The sequence below is a fragment of the Cyrtonyx montezumae genome, unplaced genomic scaffold, assembly GCF_038088225.1.
Source record: "Cyrtonyx montezumae isolate F1298 unplaced genomic scaffold, pur_monq_1.0 scaffold_17, whole genome shotgun sequence".
NCBI classification, from domain to species: domain Eukaryota; kingdom Metazoa; phylum Chordata; class Aves; order Galliformes; family Odontophoridae; genus Cyrtonyx; species Cyrtonyx montezumae.
In genome coordinates this window covers 9,591,486-9,609,796 of record NW_027071903.1, presented here as the reverse complement: position 1 = coordinate 9,609,796, position 18,311 = coordinate 9,591,486, and the positions used below count along the sequence as shown (strand labels likewise).

Sequence of the window (18,311 nt, the reverse complement as noted above, 5' to 3'; positions counted from 1 at the left end):
AACATCTACAACTTAAATTCAATTTAATCCTCTATTACTCAGTTGCGTGTTGTTATACAAAAAGTAAAAGACAACTTCAGCTTGATTTCCTGCTCCTGCTCTAGAGAGACATGATAGCAGCTATTGTTGAGATATATTAGGGAGATTAATCTGTGGACTTGGCCTAGAGGGTACGTCTCCATGATAAAGTACCTCTTCATCAAACTGCAGATAATGTTTTGGATACGGGATGGAATAGGTACTCTCCATGCTCTCTTGCCTCTCTGTTGAGCTAAAAGCAACAAGCATGTCTCGTGGTTGACAAGGTGGCTCATTCAAGTGATATTATGTTTGAATAAAAGTTGCCCTAGCTGATAACCAAGTCAGGAGTTGTTTCCAACTTTGTATGTGAATAAGACATCACCTGATTCATCATCTGGGACATGAAGTTTTCAGCTGTCATGAAGCTGGATGATTATGAAAGAGATGTTTTTGTACTGTTTTGTGGTTCCATCCTGAATAATTACAGTAAGGTGATACCAAAGCTACACAGTGAACTAGCATTGGTATCCAGGTGGGGTGGTAAGTTATAACTGCTTGAGGAGTAACTACGAGAACGTTATTTACTGATAGTGTTCCTCTTTTTCTGAGAAGCACTCATATACACAGACACAGCTATGAAACAGTCTGGAGGAAGGGAGGGAGAGGGGAAACAAACAAGCAAACAATTTGCAGCAGAAAAGCCACAGGACCAACCATACCCTGTTCAGAATTCATTTACACTAATTTAAAGCTTGTGCTCTAATATAAATCCATAACATAAAACTGAAGTAGAATAAATCTTTTAGATATACTTAATTAGTGCCTCATTACCTAAAACTAAAATGAAGAAAAACATGCACATTTGTCATTGGTTTCGGTTTTATATCCAAGGTCAAATCCCCTATTTCTTGTACGCAGTTGTTCAGAACTACAGATAGAGCAACTGCATACAGACAGTCTACAAGAGTTTATATATTTGGCAGCTCATTCCTCACCACACTATGAATTTACATGTCCCAGTTAATGCTGAAATTGCTGTAAGTGCAAGGAAGATGGCTACACAACTGCACACGTTCATGGCCCTTATTCATATTCATTGCAACTAAACATACAGCTGCTTCCCAAAATGTTCAGAACACTCACACGAAAGAAGCCCTTACCTTCCTTGGTGATGAAATTCGGTCCTTCTCTTTTAAGCAATATACTCAAAAGTAGTGCTTGACTTGCTAGACAATTGCAGTCCTTAAAAAACAGCAACAACATAAGCACAAATAGCCTTCAGATTTTCAGCAAAGAAAAATCAGAACAATTAAAAAAAGCAGGTGAAACCAGAAGGCCTTGTTATTTAAGACGTGTATATATATTTCTAGTATTTTAAGAGAACCTCATCACAAATATTCATATTCTGTATATGCTGCATCACTGTCACTGCTGCTTGCAGAGAATTCTCATTGGTTCAAATTTAGCTGTAGTAAGCTAGCTTCAGAAGTGTTACCTAGTTTTCTACTCATGGATCCTGTCATTTACAGCTGATATCAGAAAACTTGGATAGTTGAGAAAAATGAAAGCCAACAGAACACTACAAGCTGAAAGGTCTGATCAGTATAAAGATGCACATCAGACATGTTATGTTACTAGCCATATTATTAACACTGAACCATAGCACTAATTGTGTTGATCTAAATGGGTCACTTTCAAATAGAGCTGGTAGATAATATCTTGCTCCGTGACAATGAAGTGGCACTGTATTTTTACCAAGTTTTCTTACATCGAGTTTCTGCAGAATCTCATATGTTGACTTGTTTTTCCAGTCATTAATATTTATGTCTGGTTGCTGCTCAAGTTCAGAAGCATTTGGAGTACTAGATTGTCTCTTGACTTTTGAATGTTTTGGAAGATCCAGCTCCTCCAAGCTCTTAAATACAGGAGCCCTAGAAAACAAGTATATCATTTCTTCACATTTCAGAAAACATTTCAATTATCAAATACTCCATCATTAATATTTACAAATAGCCTTACTCTTCTGCTTCAGTGATTCTTAGGAAGTCAAGTTGTTCCACAACTGCTCCAGATATTAATGTCTGAAATTAAAAAATGATAGTTAAAATTAAATTGCAAGACAATTAAAATAAAATAGAAGTCTTTCATTGGTAATGTTATCATTCTCTGCCTGCTTGAATACATCATGATGATGGAAATGGACAGTAAAGCTGAAAAGTGAAAAAAGCCAGGAATCTGATAAGGGTACACTTTTCAGTGAAATCACACTTTACGTATTTCACAAGAAAAAAGAGCACTCATCCAATCTGAGACACATTCTATCTCAGCACATTGAGACACAGACATTTAAATGAAGCAGGTAAGTACAATTTGCAGAAATTCAGCTATCATTTGCTGGAACAGTTAAATTAAGAAAATACCATGAGTTGGGCAAGTCCCAACTCCTCCTCCATAACAAAAAAAGACTGTTTCCAAAATGTGACAGCTGTGCATTCAGATCGTGAGAATACATCTAAACTGATTGAGAAAACATTATATTCCAGCAATAAATGCACTGATCACCAGCATCAACAATTAACCTAAAAAACTGGGTGAGACAAAGTCTTTGGAGAGCTGCAAAAGAGAAAGGATTGTTAACAGTATGAAAGACATTCAAGATAATTGCCACTGAACCCAAACCAGTTTTTATGTCTGTTCCTTAACACAATAATAACTTATATCTTAACTAATATGCAGATATATAATTAAACATAGTGACATATGGGGATGTTAGCACATCATTTTTATGGACATGATGATAAATTCTCTCTGGAATAAGTTGTAGGGCTTATTATTTTTTAATAGATTTCATTCAGAACTCTTATACCAAACACATAACTGCAAGAAAGTTTATTATGACGCTGCTACATTAATGATTCTCTCCATAGCAAATCCCTTGGAAGTGATTTCTGTGCAATTCTACTCACTTTGTTGATGTACGAAAGTTACAAACCCTTCACTTCCAGAATATTAGCTATCATTAACCAAATATGGCTTCATTTTGCCCTCAAACATGATCATGATCATTTTGTAATTTTGGGCTACAACACAGTTATACACAATGCATGAGAACTGTAGCAGTGACAATAACAAATGGAAATCATGGGAAGGTAGAAAATGTGCTGGACCTATTGCCAACAGAATAATCCAAATAACTCCAAGACAACAGCTTGAGCTAACAGCAATCTTTCCTCCCCTCTCCTTAAGTCCTAGCTGTGCATTTCCCTCTGCTAGCTCTGGCACATGCCTGGCCCACAGAGTACACGGCTACCTCTGAGCACATGCAGCAAGGCATTACATCCCTTCCTTAACTACACTTTAATTTTTTTTCCATGGTAAATCCTGGTTGTAAATTTAAGAAAACTCAGTACAAAGTGAATGCATCATATCTTATACGGTTGTTTGGGTTTTTTTAGTTACATTAAAGCCAAAAATTTGATCATAGGTTTTCAATTATTATTCTTAATGGATTAAAAAAAAAATTAAGAAAAGCCAATGCCTGCCATCATCATAAATACTCTAAACATGTAAGTCAATTGAGTATGCAAGGGGAAATTCACCTCCACACGACTCTTAACAGTGTAGAGCTTAAAGGACACGTTACACAAGTTGAGGTTTCTTGTCTGGTACTTCACTACATCACTTTAAAATTGCAAAGCAGGAAGGTGATTCAGTTACAGTTAAGAATACAAAAACTACTCTAGACAAATGCAAGAATTTACATGGACAATAATGGCATTTGCTACAGGAAAAGTAAATGCTAACAGGAAATGACATGACCTACACACGACCGGTTAGAAACACAAATATTTGAAAGACAGCAAAGGTACTCTTTACATTAGGTTACAAAGGTACATTATAGTTCTGAATATTTATTTAATTTACAAATGACCCAGCTGTTACTCAGATTCATGGTTCTCCAAGGTATAAGAAATCATCTCTCTGTCTTTGGTATTTTCTTCCCTCTTATGAAGAGAGTAGTTCTTTAATAGGTATAAGCATATATAAATACATAAATAGCACCTGACTCAGTAATTTTCACATTTTAATGAAGTAATATTCCTTCTTTAAAATTAATTCAAACAGAAAAGATGCTTAAAAAACAGGCGTCTATTCTTCTAAGAATTTTAATATATGTGAAACACCTTTTTCCTGTTTACTATCTAATAAAAAAACCTCGATTTTTGACATGACATTGCTTTAGGTAATTTAGAAGATTTCTTAACATGAAAACATCTTCTCCCTTCTTAGGATCCTCTATGAAGATTTTTGCTTTTTAAAGACCTATCAGAACAAGCTAAAATAAGCCCATGTTTCTTCTGAGATGAAAGAAAAACTGTACCATTTGTCTTGGTTCTTGACTTCTTAATTTTCATCATAGAATTGTTTGAGTTAGAAGGGATCTTTAAATGCCACCTAGTATGAGACTTTATGACACCAACTATATGATTTTGTGATACCAAGTAAAATATTCATAAGCCACATGAAAAACAGAAGTAATAAGAATACACACACCAATACTAGGAGATAAGAACACACCATGCAGGAGAAGCACCATACCTGTACTCGGTCAACGTGAACTTTCACTCCTCCAACAACTCCCTTTTTAAAGGCTGCCAGCATATCTAATATCGGATTGAATCTGCTCCCTCTGAAATTTTACACAGAACATCATTAATCCTGCAGCTAGGAAAGAATTACAGGCAAAGGATGCTTTTATATTTCTCTACCTGATATTGTCTTCACGGATAAGTACAACAAACAGTGGACGGCCGTGCATTTTCCAATACTGCTTAATGAACTGCAGTGCATTCTAGGTAAGAAATACATGTTAGTCACCAAACAATACAGCAGCACAATGTATAAGAATACACAATGCTAAATACTAGAAGAGCTATCTTAAAGTAACAGCACTGAAAATCTCAAGAGATTGTAAAAACTTCAGGGACCGATGAAACCACTGAAGACAATCTGTTACTTCAAGTATTGAGATTTTCTAGAAATACTCCTAGCATATACACTGATCTCAGACTGAACTGGGGGGAAAACCAGTCTGTCCTGAACTAGCTGTAATGACCAAAGAAGTATGCAGAGGAATCCAACTCTCGAATTACAGTCATTATCACCAGTTCCACCTTCTATGCAATTGGGACTTAACAGGTAAGCTGCAAACTGCTGCCATCCTTATCACTATGGAAGGAAGGCAATTTTTAATAGTTGCAGAAAGTCTGGCAATATTTCTTCCAGATGAGGCTTTCATATTTCTCTTAAGCAGAACAATCTCACTCTGTTCTGCCTCCAAGAACATCTGTTTTCCCAAAGAAACTAAAGATAATTTGCTTGCTGCACTGAGGCTATCCCAATCACATTCAGGTTTTTGATTTTTTAGATGCAGACACTCACTAGAATTTGTATTGGGCAAACTGCAATATTTTTACATTAGAAGAATACACATTATGCAGTGTTCATCTGTGAGACTTTTATCAAAATTCAACATTTATTCTTCTACAGACTCAATTTTTGTTAGTTTCATAAAGGAAAGGTTAAAGATCCATCTTACCTTAATGTCATCAATCAACATCATAACATCCTGAGACATGTAGAAATCACTTAGATCAAAAATAATCGAGTAGCAAACTACAGTCTTTCCTAGTATTCGATAAATCTATTGGGAGATAAAGTTTCAATTAATACTTTCTTTAAAATATTAAAGTAGCTGAAAGGTTAAAAAAATTGAAACTATCAAGGAATAATTAACATGGAACAGTTGAACTTAAAACACACTAAAAATAAAACCTACATACCTAATTTGAAGCACATAGATTTTTATAAGGGACACAGATCTACATTCCACTTAATCTGACTCTCAATAGTTCTGTTTTGGCCAAGTATTACTAGAATTGCATATTTAGGAAACCTGACAGTTTACTAGCAAGGCAGCATGCATATTCCTAGTAGCACAATACATTACAAAGAGTTTAAAATTAAATATAAGCATAAAACAAAATAACACTTAAATTCTATTCCAAACAGTTTAGAGACTAATGCAGTGTTTATCAGAAATATACATTAATAGCAAGATTGTAAAAACTTAAATATTTCTTTCACAACCTTTGATGTTCCAAGGCATCCTATAGGCCTGTCTGGTCTTCCAGATAATCCTAGTTTGTCATTGATTCCTAAATGGAAGTAGGCCTGTGAGAAATAAACATGAAAACTGAAGGAAACCTCAATAAATGACTTCCTTATGCTCACATAGGAAGTTGGGGGCATTCTACTGAGAACAAGGTCCATAAAATATGGTCATTTTTTCGATTTTTTTTAACCTATTAATTTTTACTTTTAACCTATTAATCATTATTTTTCCATTGATGTAATCTGTAATATTTTTTAATTTTTAAATGTAATGCTTTTCTTATGTGCATATAAAGTAAAACAGCATTAATAAGATCTTCATTCTAAATTTAGTAAAGGCATGCAAAATCAACACATCAGCAACAAAAAAACAAGAGCGAGTTACCCCATTATTCATTGCTTGATTCTGAGTTATATGGAATCAAATATGCCTACTATTACTTCAAATTATTTAATATGCAAGTCTTAAAAATTTTAAGAATAATCTTATTTTCTTATAACGTATCAAAATAAACCATAAAAATGCAATTAAACTGTGGACAAAGGAGATTATTAACATATATCAGTTAAACCAAAATGAAAGCTGCATTTTTTTATTTGCATTTATGTGTGAAACCCAGTATTACCAAAACTTTTTTTATTATGACTCAATAAACCAAAATTTCAAGCATTTTTGTAGGCTCAATCTTCCTTTAGAAGAGGATAATTCAGAAACAAGTGTAAGTGAAGATTTGAATAAACATTAAACTCAGTAGCTTTATATTGCTGTCAGTTTGGGGCCTTCCCAATACTGCCTACGTTAGTGCACAAATACGAAGAAGTGTTAAGAAAAAAACCTTCCTACATTACCTGCTCATTCAGACTGGGTATGAATACAGTTATTCACATTATCCCAGTTGAATGTCACTATTCAAATGGGAAAAGAATGGAGACATAAAGCAGAAGCAGCTCTAAATAACCTATCAATGCATACCCAAATCAAAACATGTTAAAACTCCTCTTGTAGTACATAGTGGGGACTAGAACAATGGTACTGGACACCTTTTACCTTCCCACCTTTCTTTCCTTCATGAAAAAAAAACAGAACACTGACAGAATTCTCATCAGCTTTTGAAAATGAAAACACAGCAGCTGTCATAATTAGGAATGTAATTCATAATAAAAAACGCTAAAACATAATTAAGGTCTCTTCTCCTGATGGAGACCAAAGAAATGATGAATGACACAGAGCTAATATACGTACATGTATGTGTATACATGAGTATCTGTGTACGTGCTCATATGTAGTGAATTTGTGGGGTTTCTGTCTATTAAACCAGAATTTCAGAACAAATAGAGCCAGAGAAAATCCATTCTGAAATGCATCATCAGGAAAATGAGCAAGCAAAAATAGGCTGAGAAATGAACAAGGCTGAATATAAACAAGGATATTCTTTTCTCTATGAATGTTTTCAGATTTTAGTGGCAGTCATTGTCTGGAATAATCATTTTTCTGAATAAACTCTAAGTTTTGGTACATCAATCACCAACATATTTCAGGCTTTGTAAGCCTGGAAGGATATTTTCTGTTTTTAGTTTTGTTCTCCTCTGAGTCCTACAAACTTCTGATACCAATAATGGCATCAGTCATACAGTCCTGATTTCAGAGGGAGAGACTTGCATAGCTACAGTTGTGAAACAAACCACTAGCACATTTAGGACTGGCAAACTACACACACGGATTACACTTTCCCCAGACATTCAAAATCTATCAGACTTGTTCAAGACAACTTTTATACTGCAAAGTTCAGCAAGTACCTCATGTACCTGATCCACAGCCAAACTCCATGTGGTAAAGTATAAATACATCAAGTGCACATCTGTGATCCTTGATCACCTTACTTGTCTGACAGCTTCCTGCAGCTTGTTAAGGGCTATTTATGTACAGATGGGACTTCAAGGTTTTTTTTGTTGTTTTTTCCCCCCCTCAAAGGATCAGTTATAACAGCGATCAAGTATTAAATAGAGACCCAGTAATACACAGATTTCCACAGAACTTTTGACATGTTTATCTACAGTTGCTAATCAAAGCACTTATCATTTGCAGCAGCATTTGTCTTTTTTGCTTTGAACATACTTCCAGGAGAAATAGCAGTGGATAGCTTGAGGCACTCACTCAGCATAGCCAAAAGCGCTGAACAAAAAGGCCACAGTAATGCTAAGAGGAGGCTGAAGTAGACCCATGCAGCCTGTAGATGCCACTATTTTTAACTACTGGATTCATATGGCAATGACATCTGCTAGAATAGATGCGCATCTGACCTGGCAACATAAGTTAGCTCCAGAATGGATAAGAACTAAATGGCCCAAGTCCCTGGAAGTGAAAGGATATGGTACTCAACTACAGGACTACTTGCCTGTATAGAAAAAGCTGAAGCTTTCACAGGCAATAAAAGGGATTCTGAAAATCTCCTTCACCCCATTACTTTTTGTCCACAGATCTTCGAATGTGTTGAGTCAAATGCAGTGGAATGGACTTGTAGGAGAAGCAGTTACAGAAAAATGTATAATGCCATTTTTAGAGGCCCTATCAAATTATATGATGGTTTATGCCTGCTGCATTAAATGCATTTCTTTCACTATTGCTCATTTGTTTGCTTGTCAGGTTTTCACTTAGTCCTCCGGGCTATTAATACTCGATTCTTTCTTTTTTCTTCTAAATGGCTCAGGGCTTCCCTGCAAGCTCTTATTGACCAGCGTTGGTACATAATACAAATTAACTAGATTAACACAAAAAGGTAGATAACAAACATAAGGAGATAAAATTCTAACAGCTTGATATAAATCTGTTTTGCTGGAAAAAGTAGACAGGTAGATAATTTTCAGTGCAGATTCCTTACCTTGACAAGTTCCTTCTGAGCCCATATCTGAATTGGTTCCACCTGCTGGGGGGTCTGAGTTTGGATTCCATACGTGTTCAGAAATACTTGTAGGCTACAAACAAAACAACAAATTTAATTAAGAATTAGTCTTTGCTTTAGCAGTTATCTTGGTAGTAGAGACATGAGCAGCAGTACAAAGTCCAACAAACTTCCTTGAATATCTTTAGTAAACTAAAGTGCACATCATTCAGAACTTCTTTACTATACACATTTTAATAAAAGTAAATACCCACCGTTGGCTTTCTGCTATCAGGGCCACGTGAACAACCAAATCATTTTCCAGAGGACCCTAGGATATAATGAAACAGTATTTATGAGTGTTATCGTGAACAAGAAAACCATCTATTTAAACAATTCAGGAGCATGATAGTCATCACTGTCTGTGTTGTGTTTCTCTACCGTGTAAATAAAATGAATGAAAAAACTTACCAATTTCACCATGCACTTTGAAGAATTTATTATAAACAAGCTTAGGTATTCATTTCTACTGCTTAATTAAAAAATACAAATCAAAAATGGTAAGGTAGGAGAAATACTTTTCTTTTTACAAAAAATGTAGACATTACACAATCAATATAATTTCTTTACACAAGATATGACAATCTATTGGTAGACATTTCAGTAAAGAATGAAGAAACTCAGCTTTTTGGGTAACTGATAATATCCACTTTAAAATAATGAATTTATTTCAACCCTTTTCTCCAAAATACTATGATCAGAAAGCTAGTAGAAGTTATATTAATCTAATTATATATATAGATTTTACATATTAGATGAATATATATATATTTATATACACAATGTAATATATAAAAGATTAGTACATTCACTATGTGTTAATACTATTTCCTCACATTGTTAATAACAGATAATTCACTTTTGAAATAAGTAATGTTATTTTACATCAGTAAGTCATGCAAACCACAGACTCAGTGCTCTGGACCTTGAAAGGGCAACTGACTATTCAATGGCAACACATATCACTAGCTAAAAATGTGACATGTCTAAGACATTCCCTATTCATCTCTCAAGTGGAGTCAGATAACTGGAAAAAAACCAAACGAACCCAGAGCACACATTTTCATAGCTGAAGTGTTTTTTTTTGTTGTTGCTGCTGTTGTTTTTAACCCGCTTAGGTTTAGAAACTACACAAACGAAAAAATAACTATATCTTCTACTAATTCATTATATAAAAATAAACCAGTTTCTGTGTAGATTGATGGATGTTCAATTTGGAACAAAAAGTTCAGAGTGGATGCTTGCTTGTTCAGGCATCTGTGAGCCTTCATAACACATTAGATCTCAGGGATTTACAGAACATGTTTTGTAACATTTTCCCAAAATAGCATCAGTTCTGTGTTTCTGCTAAAAACACTGGTGTTTCTGCCACAAAGTTTGTGATGAAAGATGTGCACAAAGACCAGATTCAGAAATCAGTAGTTCAAGTGACTTGCTCCTCCTCAAGATCATGCTATCCATCTTTCATACACAGAGCAAGAAAGCACAAAGAAGTCCCTCCACCATAATCAGTGTCATACATTTTTTTCAAACAAACAGCAATGCCTCGATGACAAAATGAGACATCCTCCTCCAAAACAGCCTGAGATATAACTTGGGAGCAGCATTCATGTTCAGGTTCAGCTTAGTTATCATTGCATCTCAAAGACAAATTTAATTGGACTACGTAATCAGCTGAACGCACATCTGTACGTTCTGGATCCCCTCTGGGCACGCCTTCCTTTGACACCAGTGCTAATGCCTCTCATACACAGAGGTATTCCATGACATGCCTCAGTTATAGCAGCCAGTAAGTGGTGGTTCTGCTATGGGCCATAAGTAAGCAAATGTGTCTGCTGCACAACTGGCACATCACAAAATCTGGTTATAAGATGCTATTCTTAAATAAAAGCAAGCATTTTTTACTGACTAATCAAAGATGGTTTGTAACAGAGTAACACTTAAGCAACAGTGAATTTCATATCAGAATTAGACTTACACACGTGCTTTTACTGTTTCCTCCTTGTTTTAATTTCATCAGGCCAAAACCTGAGATTTATATGAACGTGTCTTGAAGTAAAAGCCTAGATAGTAAGCCTCAAAGCTAAGTTCAAATTTATGATGCCTGATTCCATAATATCTCATTCAAATCCACTGACTGTGTGTTGGGTTTCATGGACTGATGAACTCAAAATCATCTATCAGCACCTACTGCAGTTGTTTTCTAGAAGACATGCTGCTTCTATCATCTTTATTTGGGAAGTCATGGCTGTGTAGACTTTGAAAAATCAGAAACTGCTGTAAAACTACAAAAGTTGTGTAACGTTAAATGAAAAGTTACTTTCATTGTCATATAACATGCAGAGACCTGAAGGATCACAAGTAGTTTGTGGTCTAGAAATGCACACAAACTAACAAACTACTCATGAAAGCATCACCTGTTTTCAATAATGATACATAGCATTCACTAAATATTCTATTAAAAAAAATGTGGAAAAGCAGAATCCTGAGTAGTCCACTACATAAATCTTATCCCTGTTCAAAGTTCCATATTCATGTGTTCTGTTTCATGTTTGTCTACTAACCCAGCTAAGCTGCTGTTCACAGAACATCAATCACTGTCCCCAAAACACTGCCACAGAACCCTCTGCCCTGGGTTCACCCTTCTGCCTCGCATTTTCTCATTGGGTAGTGCAGAGCAGGATCGGCTTCAGCTATATTCCGCACGCTGTGCAAGTGATAAATAAACCCTGGTATCTACAGAAGACAAAAATAAATGACATTTAGTTTTCTTCCTCTCCAAAAAAGTCACAGTCTGTAACAAGGTTAAAAACTGTCAGATGTGGGTTGAAGGGAGAGACCCCTGACTCCGTTCCTGGCGCCAGAAGAGAAGGCAGCTCAGCATCAGCCTCCTGCTGCACTCTCACTGGACAGATGCTATCCCTATATGCCTTTTGCACATAGTCCCAGGAAATCTCAGAATTCTGAAAAAAATCCATTCATTTTGAACACGTCTAAAAGTGGCACAGTATTCAGATCCTACAGTGCTGGTTAAAATGGTACCTATTGGGCTTTCTGTGCATATGGAGAGAGATGAGGAACATGGAAATACAATGCAACATAAGAAATTGTACTTAAGCCAAATAATCCAGCTTGCTGCTGATAAACTACAACTGAAACAAAACGCATCTGCTTCAGAAAGTCTCTAAATGCTGCCTAGTGGTTTGTGGTCAATGCTACTAACACACCAGACCCTTATTAGTGAAATATAATTAGTGAAATATAAACAGACATAGGCGTTATTTTGGAATTGAAGATATACCTGACAACATCATAACCGCGTTAATTATTGCAGGCAACTGTACCAATACAAGTGAAAGGCTAGAATGTGCTTATAAACATTACAAAATGGATCATCAAACATCAATACAGCTCTTAAACCCATCAAAAGCAGACATGCTGTAATCCTGAACATAGTATGTAGACTGGGACATCTTAGTATTTTCCAGCTACATAAACTATTTGCCATTTCATTTCCTTTTTACACATTACCTAGTTCTCTGAAAACAGAAAAAATAAGCATGCGATTCCAGTGTCATCAGCAAAGCCTTCACAAATCATTAAGACTACCATGCAATAAGTTACAAGATTATAGTCACTGCACAGAGGACAATAATTTCACTAATTAATGGCAAATCTACATGTGTATTTCAAGTTAACCTAGAAGAATCAGTTTTACTTTGACAATTTATCAGCATTATGATCTTTTGTCAAATACAAAAAAGGCAGTAATAAATCAGCTTCCATATGTTGCAGTAAAACAAAAACAAAACCAGAAAGTCCTCACCCCCCAACTCAAAAACAAATCCTCATTTGTTACTGTTACTGTGCGGACCCTCACATGCATTAATTATCCATGGAAGAACCCAACTGAAATGATTATAAATGCTTCTGGATATGGAGATAACTAAAAACGTTTTTCTGATAATCAAATGCAGATTTTAAGAGAAATCCCCCATGAAAGAGAATGCCCTTCATTATCTGATTTCAAGAAAGTAAGTGAAGCATGCTTGAATATGCTTTTGGGGTGTTTTTTTTTTTGTTTGTTTGTTTCAAAAACCTGTAAGAGATTTATCATGACATTAAACACTACAAGCTACATTACGTGTGGAAATGAAAACCTGATTGCCATCAGTCAGTGTTTTGGAATGAAGTCTAGAACTAGTCAAAGAATCTTGCTGCTGCACCACCCTGTTATTTCCCTAAGATGGAACATACCAAGACCTCTCCCTAAAATCAGATAACTAATTCTTGGGGGGCATTAATCATAAGAGAGAAAACACTTCCTTGTAACTATAGACTGGGTATTTGAGTATTAGTGACAACAAACAAGACTGTCCTCTTTTTATCACATACTGAAATCTGAGTGATGTGTTCACAGCTGCAATTATACTGATGGCTGAGGTATTAATTCTCCTTTCCAAACATCACCATGGTCCTTCAAACAAACCACGTTTCTGTATGCCTGTTATTCCACACAAAGGGCCATCAAAGCTAAGTTTGTATGCAGCAAATGGTATCTTATGGTATGGCCTCTTCAGCACAGTAAAACCCTGTTAAATCCTTAAGAACAAGAATTCTCTGTTCAAATCCCCACATCAGTACTTTGTGTTTATTGTGCTCCACAGATAAGTTGTGCTGTCTGAGCAGTATCCAGAATTCTTCACTGTGTGTTACTGATTCCATCAAGATAGCATGGGAATATTAAATAGAGCATTGTTAGCTTAGTGTTTTCTGAAGCATATTCAGAAAAGCAAATGAAGGAGCTGCCTGTGTTTGGCCCTAATTCTGCCCAACTAAAGCAGGCAGAAACATTCTTTCAGCACACTGATGATGAACTTTACCATTAAGCATTCAGTAAAGCTGAGTGTGATTGAAGTATACAAAGCTAAGCACAAAAGTCCTGAAAATGAAAACACTAATTCACGTAAAGATAAAATGTTTCCAACATATTAACAGCTGGTCAAAACGCTGGTTTCTTTTTTTATTTTTATTTTTTTGCAGTGACTGCAAAAACTGCAAAATCTTAGCAGTGGTTCATATTGCCACTGCCAGTATTCAAAAGGCCGTACTGAAACAATACTAGAACGTGGCACCTAATCTTTCCTTTCTGTCTGGAGTTAAGGCAGACTAAATGGTGAACAGAGAAGCCTGAAGTGGTGACACTGAGAAATGTAAATTAATTGGAATGAATAGAAACAGCTGGTTCCATCTTCCCTTCCTGGCATGCCTCACAACCCAAAAGAAACACGCCTATTAGTAGCTACTTAAATGTGTATTTATTGCATCATTTTGCTTGTATCACTTAATGACAACTGGTTTTCAGCAAAAATATTGTCATGCTAAGCTCTCTGCTTACCTGATTGGAAAATCTCATACTAACGTTCCTCTGCTCCTGTGGAGGCACATAACGTCCAATAGGGTCAATATCCTTAGGACTCACTAATTTGTCAGCTGAAAGTTAATAAGAACACAGAATAATTTGAGTATTGCTGCTTCTGTCGAAGAGGTACACAAACATTTTACATAGGTTTTTTTTCTGCTGCTATAATTCTTGTTTTAGATCAACAATATAAACATCAGAAGGAAAAATTACAAAATTATATTAATTTTAAATCTAATGACTCAAGCATCATTCTTGCTACAGCTCGTTATTATACTGCGGTATCTAAAACAATGCTTTGCTTTTTCGTGTCAATGACTGAGAAGATTACAGGCAGACACCAGGCTCCACACACACAACAGGCCACAGAAAAGCTCTCAAGCCACAACTATGGAACTATTCTAGAACTTGAGGTCCCGCAGTTACCAACAAAAATGCATTTCGTTTTGTCAGTAAAACAGACGGCCAATCTATCCAAAGGCAATCAGAAACCCAGAGTCCTGAAAGGGACACGAAACATCAGATCTCTCTCAGTACTACATCCCAAGTAGAAAAACAAACCAAGAAGCAACACAAACAACACCAGCCCTAAACTTCCATTATTTTAAGCTTTCTCTTCCAAGACAATTAAGGACTACAATAGAAGTAAGCATATCAGTAAGGAGAGCATTTCCAAATCCTTTGCTGCATAGTTGATTAAGACAGCAATTTCCAAACTCAAATTATGCCCTGGCTCAGGCCTGAGAGCTGAAGAGATGTTGCAGTGCAGGGGGCAGGCACTCAGGCAGGGCAGCTGAGTGAACGCGCTGGGAAGGACCTGCCACTGCCGGGAGCAGTGCCAGCAGTGTACTCTCAGCACTAGCTCCATGCTGTGAGCCTCTCCCTCAGCCTTCTGCCAAAAGAGTGCAGCTTGGCTCCTGCCAGGAAAGGACCTGGCTCCTCTGCTCTGTACGGTTCCTGCAGAGTCACAGCCTATGAGCAGGTGGTTGCATTTTAAAAAAGAAAATCCAGATAATGGAGAAATTGTGGGAGAACACGTGAAGATGATTAACATACTAACATGAGTTACAAAATCACACTTTAAAAAAAACAATCACCCAAAACCACATGTGCAGTCAGACTCCTCATGCTGATCAAAAGGTATGAAGGTTACTTAAATTATTTGAAGTACTGATGATGCAATAAAATCCATTAACCAAATGATGGTGAGGTGATGGCATCTGCCTCACAGTCCTGAGAGGCAAGGGCTGCTGCCAGAATTTCTGTTCCATCTCCACTGTTTGTCACATTGATTTACAATGCTCAGAAATTTAAACATACGGTCAAAATCATTTCTTATTGAAGACCAGGATAACAATAGAATAGTATCAAATTTAACCTAATATTCAATATCAAAGCTGCTATTTTGCAGAAGATACTGTTATGTTCATCACTGTCAGAAATACAAGTTTACTGGAATGCAATTTGGTCTGTACTCCAAAAAAAAAAGTCCCTAAAAACTCATGTCTTATATCTAGGAAGCACTGTATCCTTTTAAAAATGTAAAAATCTTAATTATAAAGCAAAGGGAAAATAACACATAACCACTAAACCGAGTGAATTTCAATTGCTTAATACAGCTGAAAACCTCATTGGACTTGGAATATTCTACGATTCTATGGTTGTGTACATGCTCACAGAGGCAAGGACAAAAGGGAAAGTCAGAAAAAGAAACTATTGAAAAGAGTATCTTGTTTAAAAGATTTTTTTATATACCATAAAATAATCCAGTGAACTTCACAGCATGCGACACGCAGCATAAATATTCAACACTAAGTACAAAAAGCAATTTTTGCCTACCACATATATGCCAAAGTAGATGACACATGTGCTACCCATGCCACAGTCTATTCAAAAAAATCAAGCCAGCATGTTCAATCAGATTTAAAAATAAACAAATAAACAAACAAACAAATCTCCTTCACTTATAAGGAATCAAATCCCTACAGAATTTCTTCAGCCTCTTACCCAGGAGTTTTGCAATGATGTAAACTGCTTGTCCCCACAAGAAAAACCTTCCATCGCGTCCACTGTTACTTGGAAATCGTTTCTGACTGCCAGGGTTCTTCTTTTCCAGTTCAACAAAATCAGCTGGCACGTAGTAATACTTAGGTACAACTGGACACCCTATGGAGTTGTAAAATAAATACATTAAGTAAACAAATTAAATTACATTTCCATTGTTATTTGATTGTATTCCCCTAACAAATCTGAAATGTTAACCTGATAGATATTTGATTGAACAGAAAAGGTTGCTGTCACTCAACACCCTCTCTCAAAAACAGTGAAGAAAACTCAGAGCTAGAGTAAATTACTTCATTTTCCACCAAACATTGCCACAGAATTGCTTCCCAGAACACACATTCCCATCTGTATTGCACAGAAGTATTTTTCACAGAAACCAAAACACAGTATGGAGAAGAAGCCATAACCAAAAGAAGTGAAAGCCACATCAGAGTGAAACACCTGGGTTTTTCTCCTCGCATTTAATAATCAGCTTGGCATAAGACAACTTTTTGAAATTAAAACCTTGATAAAAATGGTTAAATATTAAATAGTGTAATTTTTTTTGCAAGTGTGCAATGTGAAGTTTAAAACAGCAGTTTGATTTTGAAATGAAATAATTTCATTTGAAGCTAGTATATCTTTTATCTATAATTATGTCATAGGTATTGATGATCACTGTAGATTAATAACTTCTCTTTCAAACTTTTTAGGTGGGCAGAATAAAGAATTTAGTCGTCTGTAATTGTTTCTAAGTAACACAAAAGCAAATGAATATGTTCATTGCAAAAATAAGTTTCAAGATAACACTGCTTTAATTTTGAATCTGTTTGGATAAAGAACAGATGATGAAATGAAACTGCAGTTTCTAACTGTTTGCTTATACTAAGACCAATAATTACTGGCAAGATGCCTTGAAAAACTGAGAAGTGAGAGTTACTTGAGGTAGAATATTCAAATAAATGAAGCATCAAAGTACACACATCTTAAGATGAGGCATTGATGATGGCATTCAACAAGAGGAACCACAAAACTACTTTAGAATCCATGGAACTTCATATACTAATTAATAATCAGAGGAAAAAAAGCAATCATCAGCAAAGTCAAAGTTTTCTATGTACTGAATATGGAATCATAGAATTATTAATTTGAAAAGGATCCCCAGAGATCAACTAGTCCAACCATCAACCCACTGCTGCCATGCCCACTAAACTATATGGCAACGACCACATTTTCTCACAGAAACCACTTCAGGAAGTATTCCATGTTTCAAGACCAACTCTAAACTAAGATACAGTTATTGTGTAACTGTACAACAGATAACAAGAACAGGTGAGTAAAGATGCTGAGTTTTAAAACTGGACTATCAGAACACAAACTTATTTTGCTTTCTGACCATTTTTGCTTGACCGAATTCAAACTGTGGCCTTCTTCATTTGTGAAAATGAATTTTGGACAGATTTGCCTGTAGGCCATCAAAAAACTTGATGGCACATCCATCAAAATTCTGGCATGCACAATTTAAGAGAAAACTTTAATTTTAAAACACTGCTAACTTCACTACTGTAAGCTAGAAACTATTTCCTGTACATACACTAAATTATTTGTTAAGTTTTGGAAAGTTGTGTCAACAAATTATTCAAGTAATTCCCAATTGTACCCAGGTGGAACACTGAAAATATGTGACTGTCACTAGTTAGAGGTATTATGCA

At 35.8% G+C, this 18,311-nt stretch overlaps 1 protein-coding gene across 5 annotated transcripts in view; it reads right to left on the bottom strand.

Moving 5' to 3' along the window:
* Window positions 1–18,311, bottom strand: part of PHKB (phosphorylase kinase regulatory subunit beta) — a 67,328-nt gene that overhangs the window by 12,266 nt on the left and 36,751 nt on the right. For all 5 annotated transcript variants that reach the window (XM_065733223.1, XM_065733222.1, XM_065733224.1 and 2 more), the window contains 11 exons: window positions 16,564–16,722; window positions 14,533–14,627; window positions 9,350–9,405; window positions 9,075–9,168; window positions 6,172–6,255; window positions 5,621–5,725; window positions 4,791–4,873; window positions 4,621–4,711; window positions 2,041–2,102; window positions 1,790–1,952; window positions 1,182–1,263 (listed from right to left, as the gene is read on the bottom strand). In XM_065733223.1, the coding sequence (XP_065589295.1) occupies window positions 1,182–1,263; window positions 1,790–1,952; window positions 2,041–2,102; window positions 4,621–4,711; window positions 4,791–4,873; window positions 5,621–5,725; window positions 6,172–6,255; window positions 9,075–9,168; window positions 9,350–9,405; window positions 14,533–14,627; window positions 16,564–16,722 (1,074 nt within the window). The remainder of the gene's footprint in view (window positions 1–1,181; window positions 1,264–1,789; window positions 1,953–2,040; window positions 2,103–4,620; window positions 4,712–4,790; window positions 4,874–5,620; window positions 5,726–6,171; window positions 6,256–9,074; window positions 9,169–9,349; window positions 9,406–14,532; window positions 14,628–16,563; window positions 16,723–18,311) is intronic.